The sequence below is a fragment of the Sander lucioperca genome, chromosome 16 (genome assembly GCF_008315115.2).
Source record: "Sander lucioperca isolate FBNREF2018 chromosome 16, SLUC_FBN_1.2, whole genome shotgun sequence".
Classification (NCBI taxonomy): domain Eukaryota; kingdom Metazoa; phylum Chordata; class Actinopteri; order Perciformes; family Percidae; genus Sander; species Sander lucioperca.
This window is the reverse complement of record NC_050188.1, coordinates 17,733,711-17,748,710: the sequence shown is the minus strand read 5'-3', so window position 1 is coordinate 17,748,710 and position 15,000 is coordinate 17,733,711. Positions and strand designations below refer to the sequence as shown.

General features: G+C 41.5%; 2 protein-coding genes across 6 annotated transcripts in view; one reads left to right on the top strand and one right to left on the bottom strand.

Moving 5' to 3' along the window:
* Positions 1–5,775, top strand: part of dtnbp1b (dystrobrevin binding protein 1b) — a 48,707-nt gene extending 42,932 nt beyond the window's left edge. For all 4 annotated transcript variants that reach the window (XM_035993289.1, XM_031296245.2, XM_031296246.2 and 1 more), the window contains exons 4-5: positions 3,496–4,655; positions 4,896–5,775. In XM_035993289.1, the coding sequence (XP_035849182.1) occupies positions 3,496–3,824 (329 nt within the window). In that variant the 3' untranslated portion in view covers positions 3,825–4,655; positions 4,896–5,775. The remainder of the gene's footprint in view (positions 1–3,495; positions 4,656–4,895) is intronic.
* Positions 5,776–7,256: 1,481 nt separating this feature from the next.
* The window catches only part of jarid2b (jumonji, AT rich interactive domain 2b), a 112,188-nt gene continuing 104,444 nt past the window's right edge, over positions 7,257–15,000 (bottom strand). Inside the window, exons 9-18 of one of the 2 annotated variants that reach the window (XM_031296240.2) lie at positions 14,709–14,801; positions 14,294–14,412; positions 14,052–14,122; positions 13,747–13,861; positions 13,453–13,558; positions 13,170–13,352; positions 12,157–12,287; positions 10,393–10,579; positions 9,954–10,061; positions 7,257–9,744 (exon numbers count right to left, since the gene is read on the bottom strand). In XM_031296240.2, coding sequence (XP_031152100.1) covers positions 9,523–9,744; positions 9,954–10,061; positions 10,393–10,579; positions 12,157–12,287; positions 13,170–13,352; positions 13,453–13,558; positions 13,747–13,861; positions 14,052–14,122; positions 14,294–14,412; positions 14,709–14,801 — 1,335 coding nt within the window. In that variant the 3' untranslated portion in view covers positions 7,257–9,522. Of the gene's footprint in view, positions 9,745–9,953; positions 10,062–10,392; positions 10,580–10,865; positions 11,061–12,156; positions 12,288–13,169; positions 13,353–13,452; positions 13,559–13,746; positions 13,862–14,051; positions 14,123–14,293; positions 14,413–14,708; positions 14,802–15,000 lie in introns of those variants that run through there. The other variant, XM_031296242.2, reaches the window with a different exon arrangement.

Genomic DNA, 15,000 nt, shown 5'->3' with positions numbered 1-15,000 from the left:
ATGTCGAACAAGGGTGATCCAAATCACATGACTTCTTCAGACACGTTTCTGGTGTGCAAAAACATAGAAAACACCAAGCAGCCGCCACGCAACTGACACGCAACAGAAACGCCACGCTCACGCCACGCAGCCAGTGTGCAGGAGCCCTTACTAAATGACCTACCAAGATTCTAGACTAATTCGTTCTTACTTTACAGTTAAAAACAGACTTTCGTGGAATGGTGCACACTGACATTGAGAAATCTGGAAATGTAGTTTGTATATGTTGAAACTGGTGTGTGAAACTTAAATGTAACATGATTTTTGATTGGATGGTATTTGAAATTCATATATTTAACAGAATCAGCAGAATTTCATTCTGAGTTGCATATTTACAGCTCTAACAGCAAATTATAAAACAGATAAGCGAATTTTGCTTTTTATTTTTCATTGAATCAGTTATTTGATGTTATATGGACTGAATGTGGGAGAAAACCAGAGCACCCGGGGTAAACCCAAACATACCGCCACAGTAGATAAGACACAAACTCAGAAAGGCTCAGGCCCGATCACCGAACCCTCACCTTCTAGCTGTGAGCTCACGCTGTTGACCACTGAGGTGGCGCTGAGAGCTCGGGTCCTGCCCTCCATCTAGGTGGCCTCCTGCTCCATTGGTCTCTGTGCCTTTAAGGACAGGGGCCATTGGAGGAGTCGTAACCTGGATGTGAGGCAGGACTGAAGCCCTTTATTGCTAAGTAGGGATGCACCGAATCCTGGATTCGGCTTCAGATTCGGCTGAATATTGGGCTTTTAGACGGGATTGGGTTTCTGCTGAACCATAGAATGAATTAATTGAATGAAAAATACACTGCTGCAGAATCTTAACCAGTGGATTCGGTATTCGGCTGAACCCCAAAAATCTGGATTTGGTGCATCCCTAGTGCTAATGTTGTTTTTTAATATTTACTGAATGTGGGAGAAACACTCGGAGCGCCCGGAGAAAACCTTAACGTAGCAGACACACCACGTTTCACTTAAATACAACCAACCCTGTTTCTACATCTGTAGATGTTGGAGATGGCTTTGCCCACAGATGAGAAGAACCTGGAGATGGTGCTAAACTTTTTTGGTGGCGTCATCAGGTGATCTTTGACTAAGGAGGCAATACAGTTTATCAGTGCTGGTTCCTGTAGATGGATGGAGACCAGCACCTCCTCTGCACTGCCCCACTTCTTACACAAGTCCTGGAGGATGGCCTTGTCAAGGTTTTGAAAGGTCTTCCAGCTGGTATCAAAATCTACACCCTCGACTTCGGCCCACGTTCTTTCAAATAGACGGCAAATGGTGGCCTCTGGGTTTCCAATGGTCCATCTCACTTTTGCTTTCCTTAATATTCACGAAACCAACTTCTCTGCGAATACTGTCACGGACATTTTTCTAGTTTTATCCTGTGCCGTTGCATCCTGTGTAGATGCGCTACGTCTCCTCACATACTGAGTGAGACAACGCAGCAGTTGCCACAGGCTTCTTGACAACGTGGACCATTGGCAACTGTGGTGTTGCCAGGGACTGATTTTTTAATATGGTGCTTAACACCTTTTCACTGTGGCCGTCGATTTGGGTGTTCAGCCACCACCCCATCAGTCCCAGGAAATTCCACACTTTGTTCTTTATGTCAGCATACATGGCAACATGTGAATGAGGAACAATCACGCTACTGCATGACTTCCTTCTCATCTCGGGTGCCATCCCATGGATGAGGTCCTTGTAGAGGATGTCGGTAAGTTTCTGTGTGAATAACATCTTTTTACCAAGGGACATGTTTTTGAACTTGGGAATCACATTAACCACATCTCCAACTTGTGGTTTTTTACTGTCCGTCAGAAGCAGAACGTCAAAGCTCTTTATGGCTTCCTGCATTGCGTGCTTGCTTTCAATATTGGAGTCCTTGTTGAATTTGGTCCTCAGATCCTCCAATATACGATGAAACCAAGCTTTGGCCAAGCGCATTGCAAAAAAAGGTCTTGATCTTGCTCTGTATTGCTTTTATGAACTCTTTGAGCTTCTTTTGGCATGTTGTCCCTGCACGCAAACTCTTAATTTGAGTTATTGACCGAGAAATGTCTTCTGCAACATTTTCAATATCTCGAGCGCATTCACGTTGCAGCAGCTCATAATTAGATTCTGGCACTTCATCCAAAAGAGGATTAATGGTCGTAGTCACCTCCTCCATGAGTATTTCTTCGACAGCTGTTAATGTTGAAATCTCAATAACACTGTCCTGTGGTGAGATGTCCCCTGGGATTTCTGCTTCCACACTTGTGACTGGTGAGTGAGTGCAGTCATCAGTGTCTTCTGGCTCCATATCTTCTGTCTCATGTTTTCTCTGATCTTCAGTGTCTTCCGGCTTCACATCTCCTGTCAGTTCTTCCTGGGAGGGGGTCTGACCTGTTGTCTCCCTACGTCTGCTATGATGACTTTTTGCAACCTCTTTACCAACTAAGCCTGTCAAGCGCTGTGAGCTGACGCACTCGACTTGGTCCTCAGCGTTCAGAGCGCCTGCAAAACTCCGATAAGTATGTCGCGCAGACTGGACAGAACACGCTCCTCAGAAACAAAATACTCCTCAGACGCCGAAACATTTTCGCTCCTAAGAGTCTTCAACCAGACTTTTGACAAGGCTGTTATGATGTCCAAAAGCAGGTCAGCCATCATGATTTTAGTGGCATCATCGGGGGTGCAGGATTTCAACGATTCCCGTTGTTCTGCTGTTATCCTTTCGAAAAAGGATTTGATCAGTGGGCGAACGGTATCTTCTGAAACCTCCGGCACTTCTTCTGTCTGTGATACGGTATCTTCTGAAACCTCCAGCCTTTCTTCTATCTGTGATAGTTCTGATAACAGACATGATAGACATGATAATTGTAAAATCCAACTGTGTTGGTCTTTGTTCCGTGACTGTTAATGTACCAGCACTGTGTGTAAAACAAGTATGCTATTTTGTGTTTGTCTTCTACGGTTTTTGCAGTGTTATCAAAAGAGGTATTAACCCTCCTGTTGTCCTCGGGTCAAGTCTGACCCCTTTTGAAAGTTTTCTATATCAGAAATGTGGGTTTCTTTCAACAAAACAGTGTTTAGGCACGATACACCAACACCATCTGTCCACATCTGTTTGGGAAAATTCCTGTCACAGTCAACACAGCATTTAACTGACAGCTTCATCTTCGTCTAAAAATAATTTGATGCAATTCAATTTCTTCTGCATTTTATATGTCTGTAGGCGACTGACCTTGGGGGGGGAAAAAAAGTTTAAACAAAACCTATGAAGGAATTCCAACAATTATAACATTACCCTCCCTTTAGTTGCATCTGTCAGAGAAAATGGTTAAATTCCTCAATGACTAGATGAGTATAACACTGCAGCATTACCTATCCACCTACCTATCACCTTCTCAACCTTTTCTTGTATGTGACCTTTTTTCAAACAGTTATCTAAGTGACTCCTTTTTCTCCCAGGTCCAGATGTTGAGTCCTTCACCACAGAGATCAGCCTCCAGGTTCCCACCCAGGCTGAGCTACGCCACAAGCTTTCTTCCCTTTCATCCACCTGCACCGACTCGGCCAGCCAGGACACAGAGGCCGGGGAGGAGGATGAGGACGAGGACGAGGACGACGAGGAGACTGAGCAAGGAGAAGGTGGAGGTGTTGGAGGAAGCAGGAGAAGGGCCCCCGTGGTGGTGACCCTGGACGAAGAGGAGGTACACCCAGATACAGCATTGGTGGACGGGGTGGACCAAGAGGACCAGACCAGCAAAGACAGTGAGGCGAGCAGGCCGAAGGTTTGAGGACACATGGACTGAATTTAAACACACACACACACACACACACACACACAGCTGTAAAATCAAACTTAGATTATTAACAATATTGGCTTCCATCTCAATTTTTCATACTGAAGAAAAACATGTGAAAGAAACGACACTGAGGTTGCACTAACTGCCACATGACCTTGCCTTAAAACCACTGATGTGAGTATTCAATTCTAATTGAATTCTATAAAATAGGTTAGAGTTCATTTTAGCATCAGAGCAGTGAATGGCTTAACGTGCACATAAATAGTTTGACATTACTCAGAGGAAGCTCTAATATTCTGTTTTTGTGTTTGTGCATGTTGAGACCAGGAGAGGCCTGTTACTAATAAGTGATGGGGAAGTACCAGTATATACTAAAATAATCCATGTGTCCATATTGCGGTTCTTTGTTTTCATGTTTTCATGCTAACACTTACATATTCAATAAACTGCAGCTGTTGAGAATTAATACAGTATATTTGTTGGAGACTGGTGAAACTTTTGCAGAATATGAATATATGATGGTGTTTCGTACCAAATACTTGCCAAACATAAAAGGCTATCTCCAGCTCTGTCAGGTTTAAGACATTTTCATTTTAAAACTATACTTTCATTTATACACAAAAAAAGGAACCAAAAAAAGTGAGGCAAGCTCTCACCTTTGACATTTCTTTTGAGACAATTATGCAGTTGAGATGTGAGTATAGGATTTATTCTGTTAATAACATGTAAAGTTCCCGGGAGAGAAGAGCAGGAAAAACATGGCACAATGTCGTGTTGTTGTGGCCAGGCCATATAAGTAAAATAAGTTTTTAAAGAGAAAGAGTAAGTCTTAAAGTAACAAAAAATTGCCGGTGCAACACAGATGTCTTCTTACTTTATAGTTTTATTTTTTAAGGTGCATAACAGTGACTAACGTTTCGATGTAAGGTTACATCTTCATCAGAGTCGTTCTGTGCTGCACTGGCAATTTTTTGTTACTTTACACTGTTTTGTCCTGCCTTGGTTGCACCGGATGGTTGTGGTCTGCAGAAGCGCAGAGAACTCTCTCTTTTTTACCTAAAGAGTAAGTCTTCTTTGAACTGCATGTTGTCACCCCCATTCCCTCTTGTTGTATCTAGCCATGCAGATAGTGTAATTTGCCCAAGTTCTGACATATTCGTCGTCAGAAATTTCTGCTGCTGAATATCGTTTTCAATGCTTAAAGCATTTAAAAGGACTTTTTGTTTAACAGCAACTTGTCTTACCAGAAAACAATATCCTGGTTATGCTGAATAATTAACAGACCTCTCTGTCACAGGAACTATTTCTCTGATATCTCAAAACCTGGGCTAAGAAAGCCTAGCATGACTAGATTGTTTTTTCATAATTTGGGTGCAGTGACCCTTTAATATAGCAAATGTTAAATAATTAGCACAGAGCGCTTGATAAAAGATCTGCAGGGCTCACACAGATGCATTTTTAATGACTTTATGGATAAGCTAAACCCCCAAAGCTTGTTTTATTTCTTTAACTGGTTGATGAGCTAGATGCTGCAAACTACCAATTTGAAAATACTTATTTTGCCAGTGGCTTTAATAAACATGGCATAATAAGTCACCTGGCAGTGTTATAGTGCTGTATAGCTGAGAGACGTTCAGGTACCATAAAATCAATGATTTAACACACAAACACACACAAACACACACACACACATATATAAGCAGAGAGTTACCCATTGCCATTCCTTTGACCAATAATATTTGGGCGAACTTCTCCTTTTGAACGAGGACCAAATCCCTGTTTGGACTGCGTGCTATGCACTGGACAACACCCAGAAGGTTAAACTTTATCCAGATCTTTTTTGTATATTTGTGTGATGTGACAGCATTACTCCTTCTTTACTTTCTTACTTTTCCCCTGCCTACAGTTTCTGACTTGTTGGTAATAAATGTTTCTCCCCCAGCATTGTTTAATTTTCATCAAAGCATTTCAGGAACAAGTTAAAGAATGGCATGTGAGCAGGATTTAGCTTTTGAGCATGTTAACAGTCCCCCCGTGTGCTCCCTCTTGATTTACAGTACAGTCCTGCCTGAGCTCTTTACAAATGGAAAGCTGACATGGCGAGGGAATGGATGGGTGAAATAGAGAAACCTTCGAAATACAGTGGCTTTCTATATACAGTTAAATGGGTTTTAACTACGGTGCCTCTGCAAAATTGGAAATTAAACTGGAATTAATTTATTCGAGTGTGTGATGAGAATTTAAAAAAAGGATAAATATAATTTGTCGGTTCTAGCTTGGAGGATATTTCCCGAATAGAGTTTAGAATGCCAACACAAAGAACGCGGAAGGTGAGTGGCATCCGGCTGAAAACGAGGGACAACGGAACAATCCCGTAAATTAAATATCGTCGATATAGACTATGCTGAGAGTAAATGGCATTTGAAGACTAAGACTGGTTCATTGTGAATAGTAAATTGCTGGTGTTGATGCGTGACATTCAGTAATAAGCTCTGGGTTAAATGAACACGATGGCCCTCGTAGTATATCCCACACCTGCTGCTGCTTATTACGGAACCTGTTTGCACCTTTTGCCTAGGGAACGCAGTTTCAGACGTCCATTACTCAAGGCAATTCACAGGCCTCACTGTCAACAGTTTGAATTGAAACAACATTCTACCAAATAAATGGTTCCAATAAAGACTGCTGACAGTTAGGTCTGTGGATTATCTGCATGGCTAAATAATGGCTACAACTAATGACTTTCATTATTAATAATTGGTTGTTTAGTCCATAACATGTAAAAAAAAAAAAAAAAAAATGTCCATCACACATTCCCAGAGCCCAAGGTGACATCATCAAATTGCTTGTTTTGTCTGACCAACAGTCTAAAACCCCCAAAAATATACAGTCGACTATAAAAGAGGACTGAGAAAACCAATCACATTTAATTCTGTCATGTATCATTTCAGCTCCAGGCTAGATACCACTAGAGCAGGAGCAGGGGTTTTCAAAGTCTGAGACTGTGGGCTTCGTCTGAGGGGAGGCCCTTAGAGGCGCCCCATCAGCCTCCCTGAGTTCACTTGCTTAGTTTCGCTTAATTCCTGGATGCCTAGGGGATCATTATCACTTTGTTAAAATATAACTGTTTGAATAACTTCAGACTACACCAAATAAAATATCTGTACAAAGGCAAGATTTCTGACTCTGGGAAAGTGGACTACTATATCTCTGAACTATCGCTTTAACCAAATCACACACATTTAGGCTATTCTATGTGATCTTTTGATAACTAATGTAATGTTTTTTCACTTCTATTTACTGAGCCTCCCCTAAAACAGTTTAGAGGCCCCACTTTGAAAACCTCTGCAAAAAGAATATTTCAATTCAAATCTAAATTATGAAGCTGTTAAAACCATTTGCACACAAAGAGACACAAGCAGGTTGCAAAGGAATGACAGTGAATTGTCGTAAGTTTTTATTAAACCTTAAGTACAAACTGCAAAAGTAAAAACTGTCAATATAACCAACATGAGACACTCTTTCTGAGTGGAGGGAAAGGCCGAGATGCGGCACTAATAAATTAAGTCACCAGAGACCCCACTGTGAGCAAGTAGTTTATACTGTAGAAAATGGAAGAAACAAACAAAAAAATGAAAAACAAAATCCCATCAGAATAAAATATATTGTAAGGCCATAAAAACTTGACAACCACTGTTTCATGTTGAAAACACCCAACTTGGTATTTCATTAAATAGTCCTAAAACAGTTCAGTCTTCTGTGAGGGACGACAACCAACAAACTGGATTATAGGATTTTTCCTTGACAGTCACCACTGGCAAGCTCAGTGCAACATGAGTAGCTACTACATTTTTGTTGAATTTTCAGTAATGAAAATGTAAAAACCCATTTTTTTTTAACATATTTTTTCCCTTTTCTTTAAAAAAGTAAAGCTAAACAAACAAAACTAGGTTGGGGGTGGGGGGGGGGCAGTTGTTGGCTACTCAATATCTTCTTTCTTAGTGATATAAGCAGCACTTAAATTTTTTATACATGTTTACCAGAGCAACCCTGTAAGCGTCAAACTCACACGGATGAAGAAAGGGAAATGTAAGGCTTTTTCTTCATCAACCACTCTCCTCTGGAACTTTTTCTCTTCTCTATTCCTTCCTTCCTTTCTCACTTCCTTAACCCCAGAAAAAGGCTCAAGTATTTAAAGAAATTTACAGGATTATGTACAAAAAAAGTTGATGTTTTGTTTGTGTTGGACTTTTTCCTCTTTAAAATCACTCATAATATATCTGAAAAAAGGAAAAAAAAGCAAAAGCCAAAAAACAAAGGACAATTTAAAAAAACAACCAAAACTTGGATTTCACATTTTATACTCTTTGACTAGTGGCTCTACTTGAGATAACACATCAGACCAACAAAGTAAAAAACACAAAATAATAATTATAATATAATATAATAATTAATGTTTACTGGTACAGATGAAACAAGAGGACTGGAAGAATGGAATGTTAACACGATTGCACATCTAGAACCAGAAAAGCCTGAAAGCCTTTCTGCCCTGCGGGGTGGGGGTGCGTGAGCTAGCTGATAGCCGATAGCAGGCGCTAACCCCCAGATTTTTTTATTTTTGTGTTATACAGTAATTATAACCAACAGCACCAATAAAATGGATCTCCTCGCCAAGTATCAGGCACAGTTTTCACTTGCTAGCGAAGGAGGGATCCCTCCATACTACCAGGAAGTGAGTTGAGCGGTGACCTTTCACAGGTCAAGCAGCTGTAGTTCTGCCCCCCTCTCATATCCACCAACGAACAGAAACATCCACAATGACAAAAAAAATAAAATACACAGAAGACTTCTTGCAAATAAACTAGCAAAAAACAAAGCTAAAATTCAAAATAGAACTTGAAAAAACAAATAGCCAACCAACAAACCGACGTCTGTCTTTCAAGTTTTTACCTCGCGGCACCAACCCCCCCCCCCCCCTTTTAAAAATAAAACAATGCAGGAGCTGCATCAAGAAAGAATAAAATTGTTAAAAAAAGGACTCTTCTTCCTCAAACCAAGGACAGAGAGAAACTTTGGATAACTACTTGATGTCATTTTCATTTCACAAAACTGGAGAGAAAAAAAAAAAAGGGCCGCCTTTATTTCCATTTGTCCCATGTTCACAGTTGAGTGACGCATGATGAGAAGGGACGGGGTTCAGTCTCGGGGCGAGATGAGGGCAGGAAAGAGTGATGCAAGAAGAAGGTAACAAATGTAACCCATTTCAGTTAAGGGAAGATGGAGGTAAAGGGTAAACCGGGCCCATCAAGTCTTCTTGTGAACGTTACACTTAATGCTTGTAATGTTGTAAAGGACGACTTAAGGAGGGACGGGGTGGGGGGTTTCTAAAATTAAAATCATCCAGAATAAAAACTAATTCTTCTTTCACACTAGTGCAAAAAAGACATCTTGCTTTTCTTTTTCTCTTTTTTATAAACAAGCCTGTCATACTAAGGGGGAGGTGAATATTTTTTAGGGAGGGGGGGGCTGAGGTCAGGTAAGGGGATTTTCCAAGCTCAAAAACAATCAATCTTAAAAACAGGGTGGTGGTGGTAGAGGAGGGATTGATAGTGATCCTGCCTAATGTAAAACAAAACAGGGCCGTTTGGGAGTGCACAGCCTACTGGGTGGTGATGTTGTGGCGTCCCTCTCAGGACACAGCAGCGGCCTTGGGAATGTGGCTGGAGGACAGGCGTGCCAGGGACACCTCCACGGTGGTGCGCTTTCGGGGGCCACGCTTGGCCGGCGATGCTTTGGTGGGGCTTAAGCCGTGGCAGGGGTCCCCCCCTACTGCACTGACGACGACTCCACCACCTCCGTTCTTTAACATGGCCCGGCCACACACCTGGTTCACCAAACTGTTGATTTGCTCCTAATTGGAAAGCACAGAAGTAATACAGATTAAAAATTGAACCATTAACATGTTCATCTATAACCTATTCACACATTGTAGGAATTACAGCATGAACACAGTCATGCTGAATAATCTACTTCCTGGACCAGTGTAAACCGAGCTGATGTCTCCCCCATCTGGACAGAGAGAGAACTGAACCACAGCAGAAACAAGCGGGGGCAGCTCACCTCATCGTATCGGTACATCATCTTAAGGCCTCTGCAGGACTTGTGCTTCTCCACGTAACGCAGGGCACACTCCAAACAGAAGACCACATTATCAGTTTCCTGAACCACCTGCACAGACAGAAACCGAGCCAGAGACATTACTGTAGAAACCAGACACTCAATTTACAAGACTCTTATTACTGAGAAACCTGACAAATCATTTAAACGTCTTCCACTCCACCGGCAAATTAGTATTTTTGCATAATATTACAATACCATGGCTTTCAATTTGATAACATTATAATATTTCATTATTTGGTTGATATACTTTGGTTTAGATCATTTAGAAATATTGGGCCATAAAAAGCACAAGATGTGTTCTTGTCAGTGTGCAGTTAAGTCCTCGTATCTTACAACCACAGTGTGTTAAATTGTGTTTGTGTGTGCCCTCTGCTCTCACCATGGACAGGTAGCAGAGATGCTGACAGATCTGGCAGCGTCTCTCCGAGGACTCCAGTGTCAGCCATTTCCCGCGCGGCTTCTTGCGTCCCTCACCGGGCCCGAGGCTGCCGTCATGTGTGCCGTAGCGGGCAGAGGAAAGCAAACCTGCCTTGTACAGTTCCTGCCGTTGCCGCATCTCTATGTTCCTTTTGGACAAGAAAGATGCATGTTAAGTTGGAGGCATTCAGTGTAAAGAGCCATTACCCCTCCTTCCACTGCCAACTCTTGATCACAAATCAGACATACATTTTTAGATTTGTATAAAACAATGGAACAGATAAAAGTGTTTGTGCTTGATACTTACCTAAGACTTGAGTCTAGGTAGTGACCAAAACGGTTCGTCACAATGGGTAAGGTAATGTTTTTTCACAAACTCCAGCACACTTCTAAAACTACTTTTGTTAAACTAGTTAATTTATTGTTTTTTTGTTGTTTTTTTAAGTACAATCATGAAATACATTCTACTTCTACTATTGTAGCTGAACTTGTGACTTTAAAAATACTGCTTACATTTGTTTAAAATCAGAGCATGCCAAACTCATCTGTGTCTGAAAATACCCTCAGACCCCAGAGGGTTAGTTGGATGTCTTTTATTGCTCTGCGAAAATATGAGTAGTGGGACATCCTCTAATGAAGAAGAATAGTATTTGCAAAGGATAAAAGTTATTGAGATCAAATAACACACAGGAATAGAAAATACAGTATGAATATACCCTTAATGCAACATATTAATGCAACATTTCGCAACAAATTCTACAGTTCAGAATAGTAATAGTATTTGCATATATATGTGTAAAATAGGGATGCACCAAATCCAGATTTTTTGGGTTCGGCCGAATACCGAATCCACTGGTTAAGATTCTGCCAAATCCGAAACCGAATACCGAATCCTACTCCCATCCTCAGTCCATTAACACAGTTTAATGAAGTAAACAACGTCCACAGCCTCTAAAATAGTTAAATGTAACAACTTAATGTTTAATTCACACGCTCTTTTCACGTCGTAGGAAAGCACATCGCTATCGCCAGATGAGTGACAACTTTGTTTGGCAAATTTTCGCTAACCAGTGTATGATGAAGGCATGTTGGGTGAGTGAAATTAGAAAGCTAACGTTAGCTAACGAGCAGCAGCTGGCCGTTTGGTCGCTCCGCCCCCACTGTAGGGAGAACGGCTGACAGCCCGGGAGAAGCACTGTCTGGTTAACACAAGTTTTTAGCTGTGACTGTCCTTCCTTTGCCGTACCTGAAGTTGCTGCATTTTGGCTGCTGTCTCTAGATTCCTTCATGCACAACTCGTATTATTTTGGATGTTTCATACGCAAATGTTTTAACAGCGGCGATGTTGTGTATTGTTTAGGGTCCTTGCCACCACAAGATAAATTGGCATTGCAAAATGAACATGTAGCTCGACTTGAATCACCTTCTTTTGACTGAAAGTACTGCCAAACAACACTTTTTCTGCTCACGAGTTCCATCTTCACTTTATCACAGCCTACTGCATTGAATGGTCCACCTATGTAAATACCTTCCCGTAATCAACAGCGGCGTCATTACGTCGACCAACGAAGTGCGCATAGTGCAAGCATAGGGTTCGGTGGAAAAAAATTCTAAACCAAACCCCGCCAAAAAGCCCAATATTTGGCCGAATCCGAAGCTGAATCCTGGATTCGGTGCATCCCTAGTGTAAATACGAGTATATGCTAGGACCACTGCTGCTTCCTACCTGAGGTCTTTGAGTAGGGCGGAGATGGTGGTGAGGAGAAGGCCATTGTCCCTCTTGGATTCGGCTGTGGCAATCTGGTACAGTAGCTTCTCCATGGAAAAGGGTTTGGCTATACGACGACATTTCAGGTCCTGCACACAAGATCAGAACAGATACAAATTATGGCTCTCATTAAATCACTAACAGACTGTTTCAATGTGTTTTATTGTGTAATATTTTCTCATTATCTGAAAGACAGCACCTTTCCCCAACACACATCTAAATACAGATATTTTAACTCGGTCAGGTAAGAGTAAAGCAAGTTGACTCCAACCATGCTAATAATGTCCTTCAGTGTGTAATACTGAAATTGTTTGCAGTAACCACAGACCACATCAGTATTTTTTGTCCTCTCCTGTTCCTCATTCTTAAGTAAAAGATGTTCACCACTTGGAAGAAAATGTTTCAGGCAGTGCACCCAAATAGAGTACATTGTATAAATGTGATATTACCCTTGAAAGCAATCTTTTCTGTGGCTATTATGATGGTATTGCCGATGGTATACGTACCTCCATCCCCATAATGACAGTAAGGAACATTATCTTCTCCTCTATTACTGCTATAATGAGGTCCAATGATCCAAAGGCTTGCTCATGTTCACATAAAAAAAAAAATCTAAATACACCCCCTCCCCCCGGGAGACTTACATCTGCAATTACCCCTTAAAGTTCAACACACTGGCTGATTACAGAATCAAGCTTTAGGTTTTAAATTAATTGACCCATTTCAGTTTCAATCAACTCTACATTACTCAGAGCTTTAACTGCCACTGCCACAGGGGGGCAGTGTTGCGAGGCAAAATAAAACAAATACATCATGTAAAATCTGTAATACACAGGCAAAATATTCATTCCAAAAACATCTAAGAGACATTTAGATTTTCTATTTATAAAAAATGTTCATCCCTTATTGCACATTTTGTTTTCCACATTGCCCTTGTACTGATCTGCCCACCCATTTATTTATATTCTGACCTTTGCGGCCTGGTAACCCAGGTTCATCCAGTGCGGTGTGGCAAAGTGCACCGTCTCTGACACGCTGTAGCCACAGCACACTTTAGAGACAAAGGCACCGGGGTAGCAGACCACAAACTGGCCACTCCGCTGGACCGTACGGTAAACCGTGATGCCTTCGCGGCACAGCACCTCTGGAGAGATCTGGAAGATCAAGGAGGAGAAAAAGAGGACTGTGTTACATTTTTGAAACTGCATATTTCTTGGTAACAAATTGGTTTCAGAAAGTTTAGAAAACACTGACCATGATGTTCTTTTCCAACATTTCTAGTCCTGGGGTGCCGTTGGCCTGAAGCAGTGTATGGACCACCTTGCCCAGCTTAGTCTTCTCCTCAGCAGGGACAGAATACCTGTGGGACAAACACACAGAGACATCAACAAACATGGAAAGAGCCATACATACATTCCTTCACATAAAGGATCAGTTGGATTTACTCATTTTGCAAAGAACTATCCACAGAGAGGAGACTGTTATTTTTTTCTATTGGCCCTCTTGGCTAATTATACACTATACCAGTGATGAGAAAAAGAGCCTTACCAAATGCAATCAGCACCAGTGTGTAAGTAATCAATATATGGAAGGCGATTTTGGTCTCGAGACCAGCATGAGGTAGAAAAGACCATGCCAATGTTAAGCCAGGGAATGGTCACCCCTGGGGAAACAGAGGGTTTTAAAAAAAGAGAAACAAGAACATAGGTTATTACTAACTGCAAATTACACAGAAACAATGACAGAATCTGAAGAGTAATTTTTGCCCTATACATGCATTTTTCCTGTAGCAATTTGCAGCTAAATTATTCTTTCTTTGAGTTTGCTATTGAGCAGCCTTTATATGTCCTTACCAGGCACAGCACCCAGATGCCTCAGAATGGATCCAGAGTTATTGGGGAGGACAGTGAGGTTCCATCCATGTCTGAGGAAAAGATAAGAGAAGTTGGACAGTGTTACTCCCAGATTCCCCATCTGAGATTCATACCAGTGGCCTTCCGGTTAACAAGACAGGACCAACAGTCTTGCAACAGAGGCAAATTATTCTGTGCAAACTTTAAAGTGAATGCGGTGTTAAGTCCTATGAGCTACTTACTTTGAAAATGGCTCTGACTTTCCTGTGGGGAATCCGCTGCCATGTGTACTGGTGTCCACCTTCCCACAATGCACCGCCACATGGCTGTCTCTCTGCTCCACAATCCTCCAGTACTCTTCCTGCAAGAACAAGAAAGGAAGGAAAGCCAATCAGTGAATGAATGCTGCAGGAAGCAGGATACAGTTTTCAGGTGTGCCTCATATTCGGTTATGTCAGCTAACGAAATGAAGGTTGCTAGCTGAGGTCAATTGAAAAACAATAATACTTCATTTTTGAATGAGGTTTACATCAGCATAGATAAAAACAAACATCATTTGGAAGTGACTACATTTTAAGATGAGCCACGAGAAGCTATTGTAGACAATGTAGTTTACATTAAGTACAAGTTGTTTAATCAAGACGTTAGCATGCTAACCTCAACCTCAGCAGCCCCTGGTTCCTTGTTAAAGCACATGGTCATGGTGTTCCGGGCTATCCTGAAGAAGTTAGTCAAAGACACTGATTTCCCCTGCAACAAAGAGGTATTAAACATTATGAGTCACAGGCGCAGCATGCTCCAGACTTCACTCCATATATTTATGGTCTTCTCTCATGCTTAAACAACTGTAGGGAACGTGAAACGAGAGTGGCGCATGAATAAAACATGAGCCAAGAAAACATTGCTGGACATCAATAAACTAAGAGTTCTCCTATTTCCCACCACATGT